Source organism: Chenopodium album, chromosome 22 (genome assembly GCF_948465745.1).
Source record: "Chenopodium album chromosome 22, dcCheAlbu1.1, whole genome shotgun sequence".
Classification (NCBI taxonomy): Eukaryota; Viridiplantae; Streptophyta; class Magnoliopsida; order Caryophyllales; family Amaranthaceae; genus Chenopodium; species Chenopodium album.
Genome location: NC_137855.1, coordinates 6,628,468 through 6,642,382, shown reverse-complemented (window position 1 = coordinate 6,642,382; position 13,915 = coordinate 6,628,468). Strand labels below are relative to the sequence as shown.

The window sequence follows — 13,915 nt, the reverse complement described above, 5'->3', positions numbered from 1 at the left end:
CTCCATTCTCGTTGTAATCCCCCATATTTATAAATATATTATAAATGAATTTTTATTTTATTTATAATATTTATATGTGTTTTTCCGGGATCGGATTTAAGTTTTAAAGTTCCAAATTATTTTTGGGTTGATGATTGATTTTGTTCTTAAAGAATTTCTAATTGTCCATTCAACAATTTATGCCATACATATTAAACAAAGCTAGCTCATTTCATTTACCTAATTGGCCCATTAATTATATGAGGCCCAATCTTAAAACTAACCCTACACCACTCTCTCTCCTATAAATACCCCATACATCCCCAAATTTTTCCCCACACAAAAGGTTAGTCTAATTTACTTTCTCCTTTATTTTATTTATTTTATTTTTATTTTTATTTTTATTTTTCTTTTCCTTTTTCTTTTTCTTTTTTTTTCTTTCTTTTTTCTTTCTTTCTTTTTCCTCCTCTCCTACGTGAGGAAACCTCACTCACACCCCCCACTTTCAAGTGGAATATTAAGCACATGGTATGAGGAGGGCCCATGCTGCATCCACACTTCTAGCCCAACGGGCTCTCGTGTGAGGGGGCGTGATAGAGTATAAAACATATTCCTGGGCCTCAACCATCGGCTTAAGCTTTTGATTGAGTTGGTCAACTAACATGGTATCGGAGCCAACATGACATAGAGGTTACGGGTTCGAATCTCATCCACCCCTCCTTCAAAGTGGTATCTGGGAGCTTAGGTTCGATTTAATTACCACTAAATTTAATTTAAAGTTTTTAGGCGCCTAATGTTTTAAATCTAATGAGTTTATTTAACTACCTTATTTAAAGTTAACTTAGATTTTCAAAAATATATTCTATTCTAATATATTTATTTCGGCATTTATAAAAAAAATATATATTGTTTTATTTATTTTGAACTATTTAGTTATTTTAAAATAAAATGAATTTAATTATTTATTTTATTCCTAACTTGTGTGCTTATTTTCTTTACCGGTGAGATTTGGGTAGCATTAGGAAGGGCGTATAGAATAGATTATTTATTTCTTTATGCATTGTAATTAATTACTTTATGCTTTTATTATTGTATGAAGTGATCATGCAAGTTATTTAATTGTGTATGTTTATGTAATGGTGCAAACTTGAGTGATCACTTAGTATCATGTTTAAGATTAAAACATGTAATATGGAATGGAATGAAATTCTTTGTGCAATGTGAAATGTTTAAATGATTTGTTTATGTGAAACATGTAATTATGTGCCTATTATTAGGTGTTTGTTTAATTGCTTAATGCTTCGATTTTGGTGGGAGTTAAATCAAGGGAATTATTTTATTTTATTTTATTTTTCGCGTGCGTAGGAATGATTAAAATTAAATAATCATTTCCTTTAAAAGTGACTTATTAGGGGCGATTGTGTGGTCGTGTGCACCTTTCTACCTTAATATATATTTGATGATCATGAATGTGATTTGTTAAGCAAAAAGAGTTCTTTCGTGTTGATGTCGGCCTAAGAGTGTATTACTTTTCTAAGCCAGAGGAGGAGGATGGCTAACAACGATGCTTTAGCTGCTGCTATTAGGCTACTAGCTGAGAACTTGAACCAAAACCGCAATGATAATCCCGATCCTGCGGGTGAGATGTTTAAGAAACTTGCTCAAGTCAAGCCACCATACTTTGAGGGAGGTGGAGACCCAACTTTTCTAGAGAATTGGATTAGGGAGTTTGATAAGATTTTTGCTGCTTTGAATTGCCCTGAGAATATGAGAGTGGATCAAGCTACCATGTATTTGAAGGAAGAGGCAGATATTTGGTGGAGGGATAATGGAGATGTGCTTCGTGCTGAGGCTAATTTTGGGTGGGAGACTTTCAAAACCAAACTTAGGGAAAAATTCTATCCACCATTCTTAAGGAAACAAAAGGCTCAAGAGTTCATCAATCTGCAAATGAACAATATGGCGATTACTGAGTACTATAACAAGTTTATGAACTTAGAGAGGTTTGCTCCTGAGGTAGTGCCTACTGAGGAGTTGAAGGCTCAAAGATTTGAGCAAGGTTTGACTAAACAATTGCAGAAGGCCTTGGCTGGAAAGACATTTAAGACTCTAGATAAGGTTTATGGGAGAGCAGCGCACTTGTACGGTTTGAATGCCAGGAGTGCACCTGAGAGTGGAAGTGTTGGAGAAAAGCGTAAGGATTTTGGGAATTCGAGTGACCAAGGTAACTCCAAGAATCCAAGGAATGAGAATTTCCAAAATAGGAATGTTCAGAACAATGGAGGGTCATCTAGAACTAATGGCGAAGCTAAGAGGCATTACAACTGCAAGAGATGTGGCAAGGATCATCCTGGAAAGGATTGTGATGGGAACTTGGTTGTGTGTAGATACTGTAATAAGAAGGGCCATAGGGAGTTTGAGTGTTTCTCCAAATTAAAGCAACAAGGTAATGGGAACAAGTTAACTTCAACAAGCAACCAAGGAGGGAATTCGAATGGCCATAATGGGAATGGAAAGAACGGAAATGTTGGTAACAACAACTCCGAGAATCAAGGAAAGAATGTCACTCAAGGTCGTTTGTTTGTGATGAGCAAAACAGAAGCTGAAAGGTCTTTTGACAATGGTAACTTTTCAATTCATTCTATTTCTGCTTAAGCTTTGTTTGATTCTAGAGCCACCTATTGACTTACTTATTAGTTTGCATACTGGTAAGGTTGTGAGGTGCAACAAGATACATAAGAGATAACCTAAATTATTTAATGAGGTGAGTTACGAGGGCGTAACTCATGTTCTTTAAGGGGGGTAGAATGCGTATAATTTCGCGCTTTTTGCCCAATTTTATGCAATTTTATGGTGTTTTCATGCTTTTCATAGCACTTTTATTTGTTTACGCATCTAGTGAAGTGCGTAAATTGGGATGATAATAAGATATTAGTGTCGATATTGTGACACAATTGGAATTCCAGCAACATAATTTTGATAATTTTGAAAAGGTTTTATGCAAATGTTTTGCAATTTAAGGGATTTCGCGCTAAGTTTCGGGACGAAACTTCTTTTAAGAGGGGTAGATTGTAATCCCCCATATTTATAAATATATTATAAATGAATTTTTATTTTATTTATAATATTTATATGTGTTTTTCCGGGATCGGATTTAAGTTTTAAAGTTCCAAATTATTTTTGGGTTGATGATTGATTTTGTTCTTAAAGAATTTCTAATTGTCCATTCAACAATTTATGCCATACATATTAAACAAAGCTAGCTCATTTCATTTACCTAATTGGCCCATTAATTATATGAGGCCCAATCTTAAAACTAACCCTACACCACTCTCTCTCCTATAAATACCCCATACATCCCCAAATTTTTCCCCACACAAAAGGTTAGTCTAATTTACTTTCTCCTTTATTTTATTTATTTTATTTTTATTTTTATTTTTCTTTTTCTTTTTTTTTTCTTTCTTTCTTTTTCCTCCTCTCCTACGTGAGGAAACCTCACTCACACCCCCCTGCTGCCACCTGCTGGCCGGAGTGCCGCCCTTCGCCGCCGCCGTCGACCCACCGTGGGCCCAGCCATGGCCCACCTTGCTGCCCCCTTTCCTCCTCCTTTATTTTCTTATTTTTGTTTAATCTTCATATAATTAGTTTTGGGTTTTGATTTCTTAGTGTAAAGATTATATTTTTAGTATCAAAACCATGTTTTTGATAGCTTAAACTTATAAATTTCAGATTTTGTTTATGTTATAATTTTCAGATTTTATAATTTTAAAACCTAGGGTTTCAATTTATTTAAATTGGGATTTTAGGGTTCTTATGACTAATTAATTTGGGGCTTTTGTTCCTAGTCAATTTCTAATGATTAATTAACCATAAAAACATATTTTTAATGAAGTTTTAAGGACTTTTAATCTAGATTATATTGCTGGAAATTTTTGTAAGTATTAATTTGTGATTATTGGTTGTTTTATAGGAGGTAATTTTTCTCTAGGAGCCTTTAATTAATTAAAAGTGGCGCAAAGAATTGTTTACACGAGGTACGTACATGTCTACTTCGTTGTAAGTAGTATCATGTTTAGGTACCAAAAGGAAAGAACTTAGTTTCATGATTAGAGAACACTTGGATGGAAATTGTTTGGTTACATATTTAATTAATTCATGTATTTATGTTTATGAGGCATGTTTTGGTGAATTAATTATGCTTGTATGGAATTATGGATGCAAGTATGTGGAATTATATTGGATTAATTGTTTGTATGGAATGTGATACAAACATATTTTATTGGATTGGTTTGTTAACCACATTTGGATTATTAAAGGATTGGAATTGAATGGTTTAAGTGGAATGAATTTATTAATTATTCCACAAGGTTATTATTATTTATTTATTACTCAATCATAACTTTCTAGTATGTTGAGTAAAGGTGGATTAAGCCGAAATGGCTAATGGGTTGACTATGTTCAACAATTTTGAATAATTTGGAAGTTTAATTGGAATTAAAGGTCAATTTGTGATGTGATCACCATTGTCCTAAATAAGATTAAAAATGAATTGATGTATGATTGTTATGTATGGTCTTCTTGAATGAGTCGGCTATTAATTAAAATTGTAATCACGTAAAGTGAAACATGGATGAGCAATAAAACTCTGGAAAGCGTGCACTTCTAGAGTATTGACAATTATGGGTTGGGGTACACGGTGGTAGCCCGTGGCTTTTCGAGGCTTGTTTGATCAACATGTCCTCTTCTCTTTTGGTATTTACATTTTATTTTATAATGAAAGTTAGATGGGATCCTAGACTAACTTTGTGAGAATGGAGTCGCGCCCATTCTTGCATCGCGCTAAACTTTTATTTCAAATGGTCATTTGGGACCAAAATGATTTGGTGGATTGGACAACCTGGTCTATTGCTTACTCCAAATTAAATTAAATTAATTAAATTAAATATAAAGAGTCAATCGTTTGGAATTAGTTAGTAAGTAAGTTGAGTCAGTTGAATTGTTTAAGTGTGGAGTCTTGATTAAATAAATTTGTGTTATATGTTTATTAACTTTAATTAGTTGAGCATGCTAGGTTTTGTGCGTTGAAGCTTGTATGTACTCAGCTTTGCTGATTGCGTGCTTTTGTGTGTGTGTCCTTCTTTTGGTCATGGCCTTCGCCTTTCAATGACCCTGTGATGATCCAATTATTACACTCGTATTATTGGGGAGCAGTATTGCACAGGTTAGCTTGATGATGTGAAGTTCGGGGATTTGACATACGCATTGTCAAGGGATTGGTGTGATTGAGAGTATTCGTTCTTTGTGTTGAACTTATTTATGCTTTGCTATTTCGTTTATGTTTTGGACTTTGATTATTGGTTTGGTTTTAAATAAGGGCCTTACATGGTTCCAATTTGTAAGCTTTGACTTATTAATTTCCTAAACTATGTTATTTTAAAGACTTGTGTTTGATTTTCCGCTGCGATACTTTGATAAAGCCTTAACGTTTTAACACGTGGCGGTAACATGTCAATGGTTCTCCACTATTTTATAAAAAGTAAGTGGTTTGAAAAGGGGAGAATTATTGGGGTGTTACACTCGTCACCCACATGCTCAATTGGGGTTTTTGGCTGGGATCGAGCAGATTTTCGTGGGGAGGGGGTTGCGAACGGGGTTGCGACCGCGGCGCCGGCGCCGATTGTCGTTGGGGGCTGCGATTGCTGTGAGCCGATTGCTGGGGTTACGGGGATGGGGTTGCGAATTTGGGTTCGATTGCTGTGTGCCTGTGTGCGGTGGTCGGGATTGGGTGTTGGTGCCGATTGGTGTTGATGTGAAGGAGCAGGGGAATGGGGAGAAGTGGTGGTGGATTGGGTGAAGGAATGGGGAGGAGTGGTGGTGGATTGGGAGTGGCGGTGGGAGTTGGTGGTGGATTGGAGGAATGGGGAGGAGTGGTGGTGGATTGGGCAGCTGGTGGGTGGGAAGGAGTGGTGGCTGGACGGTGGTTGGGTGGTGGTAACGGTTATACTAACGGTGTCCGTCAAGTGGTAGTGATTTTTAAAAAATGCAGATTTAGGTGGTAGCAATTTAAAATAAAAAATTAAAGCGGTAGTAAATGTAAATTAGGGTCTTTTTGCTGGTAGCAAATGTGAAATTTTCCTAAAAAAAAGTCACACATTTTTTATGATATGATTTTTGATGGCAACCTTCCTCAAAATATGTTCTTCAAAGTTCAAACACAGTAGGCAGTAGCAGCAGCAGCGTAGCAGTGATCTTCCTCCTTGGCTGTTGATTTGGCATAATGAGGAGCAAATCTGGTATTTTGCTCAGAAATTCTCTTCAAATTTCTTCTCTTTACCATTTTAATGGCGGATCTTCTTCAAGTAAGCTTCTTCATCTCTCTCCTCTTTTCATTTTCAATTTCAATCCCCCCTTTTACTTTCCATCTTTTCTATTTTCTTCCCGATATTACGCTTCTCATTCTGTTCATCTTCATTTGGATGACCCTAAATTGTTTCTCAAATTTGTGAGACAACAATCTAAGTTAGGGTTTACTGATGTCGAATTTCCCCTTTCCCTCTTTCATCATATGAAATTGATTCGCCCACTTCCTGCTATCATTGATTTCAATCAACTGTTATCATCCATTTGTAAGATTAAACCCAACCCCCCTTTCTCCACTGTCATTTCTCTTTACAGGCACCTCCTAATGTTAGGTGTTCGTCCAGATTATTATTCCCTCAACATTCTGGCTAATTGCTACTGTCGTTTGGACTTTGTTGATTTCGGGCTTTCTATTCTCGCCAACATTATTAAACTTGGTTATCACCCTAATATTGTCACCTTCACTACTCTCATCAATGGCTTCATTAGTACTCATCAATTCCACAAAGCCGTTCGATTGTTGGATAAAGTTGTCAAGCTTGGCTTCCAACCTGATTTGGTTGTCTATGGTTCTATGTTCAAATGTCTGTGTAGGTCCGGTGATAATGCCGGTGCTCTCAAACTCCTCAGAAATATGGAGTCTTATGGCCATTTTATGCCTGATGTTGTCATTTATAGCACAATCATTGATAGTCTCTGCAAAGACCAGTTATTACCTCAGGCTCTTTGCCTTTTCAATGAGATGAAAGTCAAGGGAATTCCCCCTGATGTTGTCACCTTTACTTCCTTAATTCGAGGTATGTGCACTTTGGGACAACAGAAAGAGGCTCAACAGATGCTGACTGAGATGCTGAGGAACAACATAACTCCTACCACTGAGACCTACAACATGTTGATTGACATGTATTGTAAAGATGGCAAGGTTGGTGAAGCACGGGACATTTTTGAATACATGACTCAGATAGGTTTGGTTCCCGATATCATCACTTACAACGCTTTGTTAGATGGATATTGTTTACGTGGTGAGATGGATGAGGCAGAAAAGCTTATGGATTTGTTGGTAAAAGATGGTTGCAAACCTAATGTAATTACTTACAACAGCTTAATCAATGGCTATTGCAAGTCTAAAAAGATTGACAAAGCTCTTGTTCTCCTTGAAGAGTTGAATTTTAACGGATTAGCCCCTAATATTATCACGTATAATACTCTTATAGATGCCCTGTGCAAGGAAAATCAGCTCAAGCTTGCACACCAGTTTTTCAAGGAAATGGAAGCTCATGGACTAAGGCCAGATGTAATAACTTGGAACTCATTACTTGATGGCATGTGTAAGAATGGACAAATAGATGACGCAATTGCAACAATGAAGCAAATAGAGATTACTGGAGTGGCCCCTAATATTATTACATACAATATCCTAATGGATGGTTTGTGTAAAGCTAATCGCCTTAGAGTAGCGGTGGACATCTTCACCTTTCTCACAGCTAAAGGATTGCATAATGTGCGTGCTTACAACATAATGATAAAAGGGTTTTGTAAAGAAGGGTTGCTAGCTAAAGCCGATGAACTTTTGAAGAATATGGAGGACAATGGATTCTTTCCAGATGGATGCACCTTTAATACAATCATTAGAGGATTTCTAGACGGCAAGGATGTTAGGAGAGCATTAGAGCTTGTCAGCTTAATGAGAATCAAAGAGTTTGCTGCTGATAATCACACTGTATCATCATTAGTGAGCTTACTTAGTGATCCAAATATTGGTGATGAAGACAAGGAATTACTGAAAAAGTTTTTTGAACTTCAGCATATATGATCAGCTGTGAAAGAGATGTGTAAAAACTGATATTGTGAGTGACTTGTGAATCAGTAAGTCACATAACTAATGCTCAACTTGATTGATGATTGTAGGAAAGAACCTTATTGACTATGTGCTCATGGAAGGATTGACCTGTTGTATCCTGCGTGTGTTTACTTGCTATATGCCAGTGAGTTGCATTTGTTTCCTTATTAACCTCTGAATATTTAGCTATATCTTACTGTCTAAGGCATGATACAACCATGGCAGGTACTAGGTTCAAGAACAGGGTATTTAAGGTCAATAACACTAGTCGTGTTAGTTAACTTTGCTAAGGGTAAAATTTTACTATTTTAGGTAAGTAGGGTAATATACTATGAAATTATTGCACACAAGCATCTACTCGTACTAAGTTTAAATCCAATCACTTGAGATGTGTTTATTGAATTTCCTTAGTTTTGTTTCAGCTTATTATGTCATTTAAGATTTTGTTTCTTCAGGGCACTCTGAACTTGTTGAACTTTGTTCACATAACATAGTTATAAGTTTATATTATGTCATTTTGACATGGTCTTTTTTTGTTATTTTGATTTTTCCTCTCTTTTTTCCATTATTATTAAGATAAATAGGAGAAGAAAAGAAGCTTGGTTAAGCTTGCGATTTCAGATACATCCAACCAGCCCGGCTTATTCGAACATGTCATCCAATCTCATTATATTGTATTCTAGCTTTAACATATACAGTCAGTGACTCAGTGGAGTATATAATTTTTGAGACTTGACTTGTTTACAGATTTTAGTTTGTTCTTTCGCAATTAAAAAAAAGTAATGGTGTTCTATTATTATTGAGCATACACACACAACTGGCATGATAAATGAGGCATAAACAGTTGGTCTCCCACTCTCCTGGTATGTTTGTTCTATCAGGATATTCTGTTAGGCTTATTTCATGCTGATTGTATTTGTATAGCATGCTTTTTTTGGAGTTTTGACTGATAGTTTCTTAAACAAATAGTTTTATTTAATTTACTTTGTTTTTACCATATTAAAAAAAAAAAAAAAAAAAAAACTACTACGTATAAGGAGTACTTGAACATATGGAATTTTTGTTTTTCCTAAAAACAGTCCAAACCAATCTGGTTTGGGTTTTGTAAACTAGAATTTTTGGTCCGGTCCAAATCTAATACCCAGGTCTTAATATTTCAAAATTTTCAGTTTTCAGTGGTTCAATCGTGCACTAGTGAATTACTTCATCCGTTTAAGAATAAGTAACACACTATGACTTTTTGTACTCGTATTATTTGTATACACCATAACTTTGACTATAAAACTTTTTTTTAATTACTCCATTTGTCCTTTTTTTTTTTTTTTTTTTGAAGGAACGTTAGCCGAGCAAAATTTATTAATTCAAACTAATTTCCGTCAAAGTGATAAAGTTTTGAGGGAAATTATCAAGCCATATATAAGTTGTTTCACTAACATCGTATTTAGAAATGCGCTAGAGTATTACCCAACCTCCGAACATGACAACACTTAAAAGATGCAAAATCAGATTTCATTCTCTTAACATCTCCATAGGATAGCATCAAAGGAGAATACTCCATTCGTCCTTTTATTATGAGAAAATGTTATACATAGGCACATATAAGCATTAAAAACGCACTGCATCTAAGCATTACCCTTTGTTATATGCCTATTTTTCATTTTGCACGAAAATTAAGAAATTTAAAAATTCTGTGCATGAGGTGAAAAAGTGGTTGAGAATTAAAAGAGAGAAAGTATTGTAAATTACTGTCAAAGTAAAAAACAAAATAGAAAAAAGATGACAAATCATCAAAAAAAAAAAAAAAAGGATATTTTGCTCAGAAAAACCTTTAAAGCGACCTTTTTGTTCAGAAAAACCTTTTAAAATTTAGTTGGCTAGGAGAAAACTGTTTAATTTTTTTTTTGTTGAGGACAACCAAGTGAGGATAAGACATTGTATGCTTGGTGTTGTCATTTATAGCACCATCATTGATAGTCTCTGTAAAGACCAGTTATTACCTCAGGCTCTCCATCTTTTCAAGGAGATGAAAGTCAAGGGAATTTCCCCTGATGTTGTCACCTATACTACCTTAATTCAAGGTATGTGCACTTTGGGGCAACAGAAAGAGGCTCAAGAAAAGCTTATGGATTTGATAGTTGAAAATGGTTGCAAACCTAATGCAGTTACTTACAACAGCTTAATCAATGGCTATTGCAAGTCTAAAAAGATTGACAAAGCTCTTGTTCTGCTCCAAGAGATGCATTTTAACGGATTAGCCCCTGATGTTATCACATACACCACTCTTATAGATGCCTTGTGCAAAGTCAATCAGCAAAAGCTTGCACACCAGTTTTTCAAGGAAATGGAAGCTCATGGACTAAAGCCAAATGTAATCACATGGAATCCATTGCTTAATGGCATGTGTAAGAATGGACAAATTGACGAGGCAATTACAATAGTGAAGCAAATGGAGAATACTGGAGTGGTCCCTGATATTATTACATATTGTACCCTAATGGATGGTCTGTGTGAAGCTAATCGCGTTAGTGAAGCAGAGGCTATCTTCTATTTTCTCACAAATAAAGGGCTGCATAATGTGCGTGCTTACACCATAATGATTAAAGGGTTTTGTAAGGAAGGGTTACTCGCAAAAGCTGATGAATTATTGAAGAATATGGAGGACAATGGATGCTTTCCAAATGAATGCACTTTCAATACAATTATTAGAGGATTTATAGATGGAAAGGATGTTAGGAGAGCTTTAGAGCTTGTCTGTTTAATGAGAATTAAAGACTCTGCTGCTGATAATCACACTATATCATCATTCGTGGGCTTACTCACTGATCTACATATTAGTGATGCAGATAGGGAGTTGCTGAAATCATTTTTTGAGAACTGAGTGAGTGATGACTAAAGCATATGTGATCAGTTGTGAGCCTGTGACAGAGCTGAGAAAACAGACATCATGAGTGATCTTTACATTGGTTAATGGTTAACGGTAAGTCATATATTTAATGTGGTTTAATTAATTGTAGGAAAAAACCCTAACGCCTGTGATGTGGAACATATGAAACAATATGAATTAACATGTACATTTGTATGCAATTGCTGTGTTTGTTTGCTTTGTGCCTGTGAGTTGCATTTGTTTTCTTACGACTTGCCTTTGAATATTAATGTACTAGTGCTCAAGTTAAATTTCCATTTTACTGACATGGGTTAATTGAATTTACTGAGACATGTTTTATCTTCTGTAGGAGTTTTAGGAGAAATTGGCTGCTCCAGAGTAGCCGAGAAGGTATCATGTAAGTATCCAAACTCCAAAATAGCCTATCTTCTAGGATATTTGACAATTGTCTTTTCTTTCAACTCAGCATGATGCTCTCTCTCTTAAACTCTCAAAGCTCTTCTGACTTCTGTAGTTGATTATACAAACTCATGTCCCTTTGCATCAACCACACATAGCAGTTGTCAAGCCATCATATGAGTAGTAAATAGAATTAAAATAGGGTGTGCTAAAATCTGTCAACCGTACATCTTTGCTGTTTGATTAGGATACGAGATTCACACTTGGGCTTTTCTACCAGAGTCACTCAATGGGTGTCTAAAGTTACACTATGAATGAGGAGAAGGGTCTTCTTTGTTATTATTTGGTATATAAAATTGTGATTAGTAACCTCTGCTTTTTGTATGAAGTTGAAGCCTACACATGCATATTCATTTGGAGTGTCAAGTATCTAGTTGAGTTCTTCAGATTGATACATTACTAACATTAGTTGTTCCCATTGAGAGGAGGACCTTCTACTTGTGTGTTTTTTTTTTTTCCATATCTTATACAAGTATATAAAAATAGTATCAAGCATGGATAATTGAATTGACATGAAGGTTTCTTGTGGTTTAACCAATCATCATTAAATTAGTTAATTAATATTGGCATTAACAACATTATCACCAGGTAGCAACCCAGATATCATATAATTACTTGGAGCTCATTGCTTGATGGCATGTGTAAGAATGCACAAATTGACGAGGCAATTGCAACAATGAAAGAAATGGAGGCTACTGGTGTGGTCCCTGATATAATGATATTATCACATACAATATCCTAATGGACGGTTTGTGTGAAGCTAGGCGCCTTAGAGAAGCAGAGGATATCTTCACTTCTCTTCCGGCAAAGTGCTTACAGCCCAATGTGTTTAGTCTCAATGTAATTGTAAAAGGATATTGCAAACAGGGTTTGCTGAATAAAGCTACTAAACTTTTAAAGGAGATGGAGGACAATGGATGTTCACTTGATGAGTATACCTAGCTACAACACTATTATTAAATGATCTTTTTATGGCAAGGATGTCAGCAAGGCTTTGGAACTAGTCAGCACCATGAGAATTAAAGGGTTTGCTGTGGATGCTCACACAGTCACACGGCTTCTTTAATATTTGTCAGCTTCATAACTGATCATGCTGTAGTGATTCAAACAAGGCTTTGCTTCAAAAGTATTTTGAGATCTGATTACTTAGGTATTTTTGGCCTTTGGTAATATGGATTTTGGTTTATGTTTAGATTCTGCTCCCCTGGTATCTATAATATTTATAATGATGTTACTTTTTTTAACCTCCATTGTCTGGTGTTACGGTTGAAGATGAGATCCCCCACCCCCTCTCCCCTTCCCTGTTTACATTTTAAGACCATATTTAGGGTGCAAGTGTTGAGGCTATATATAATGCAATTTATCTGAGAGTTTCAGTTTCTCTGGCGCTCCTGATCATGGTGAGTAGCTAATTGATTGAATCGAGTTGTTTGCATTTCAGCGTCGTAAGAGAAATCTTTGATCACCCTGTCAATGATCTTTGGTTAATGTGCAACAGTGGTTGACTTGCTTAGTTCTGTCCTAAGAGAATGTAAGATGATGCAAAATCTTAGGCTCTGATGGAACATACTTCGTATATGATCATGTGTATTAAGGTATGTTGATTATGCTTCATCTCATATAATAAACAAAAATACCACTGCAATTTGAATATTTGATCCTTCTATTTCATCCATCACAGCTGCAGCTTCACAAATATTGTACTCCTCTAGTCTTCTATCTACACTTTTATTAAGCCACCTTTAAGAGAAAAGAAATTTGGGTTAGTTATTTTCTTCATAGAGAGAATTTGAAATCGAGAAAGAAAAATAAATTCTAAATTTCAGATTAACTCTTAATAAAATGTCGAGAAAATCAAATTTCAAGCAGAAAATAAAAACAGTAGGAGCTGAGAGCCTGAAACTTGAAGAAAATCAGTAGAAAATAATTACAAAGATTGTTTCACCACTTTTACGTATAGGTAATAGGGCAATCAATCATACATAGTAGAACGTGAGGTTATTAATGGATTAGAATATAAGCTACTCCGTAGTAATTAAAAGAACACATAAAGATGATTAATGGACCAAATCTGTTTTTATATCGATCATAAGTTATGTTTTGCTCCTGCAATTCTGCAGGCTGCATTATTATTTGTATAACAAGAACCATCAAAGTTAAGCGTGAGTCCATTTGGGTGATGAGAAAGGGCCTTCCAAATTCCAATCGACCACTCTTAACTTACAAAGTTAAGCTTTTATGAATTTTCACACTTTTTCTTGTTGACCATTTTGCATTACTATTTTGTACGAAGTACTTCATATAACACTAGTGTATATTGTGAGCTAGGATAAATCCCGTGCATTGTACGGATGTTGAATAGGATCTAGCTGACGAATGCCCCGGGGTGTTGG

General features: G+C 35.5%; 1 protein-coding gene across 1 annotated transcript; it reads left to right on the top strand.

The window, feature by feature from the left end:
* Positions 1-6,212: 6,212 nt before the first annotated feature.
* LOC145603820 (uncharacterized) lies at positions 6,213-11,089 on the top strand. The gene is made up of 2 exons (XM_081659805.1): positions 6,213-8,142; positions 10,139-11,089. Exons 1-2 carry the CDS (start codon positions 6,257-6,259, stop codon positions 11,055-11,057), a joined length of 2,805 nt encoding a protein of 934 aa, XP_081515931.1. The 5' UTR covers positions 6,213-6,256; the 3' UTR covers positions 11,058-11,089.
* The last annotated feature ends 2,826 nt before the right edge of the window (positions 11,090-13,915 follow it).

Bases quoted from the DNA above. Each gene is read 5' to 3' on its own strand.
- LOC145603820 (XM_081659805.1), top strand. From the start codon at position 6,257: ATGAGGAGCAAATCTGGTATTTTGCTCAGAAATTCTCTTCAAATTTCT. The intron at 8,143-10,138 runs GCATATATGATC...TGTCATTTATAG, and splicing joins AAAAAGTTTTTTGAACTTCA to CACCATCATTGATAGTCTCT.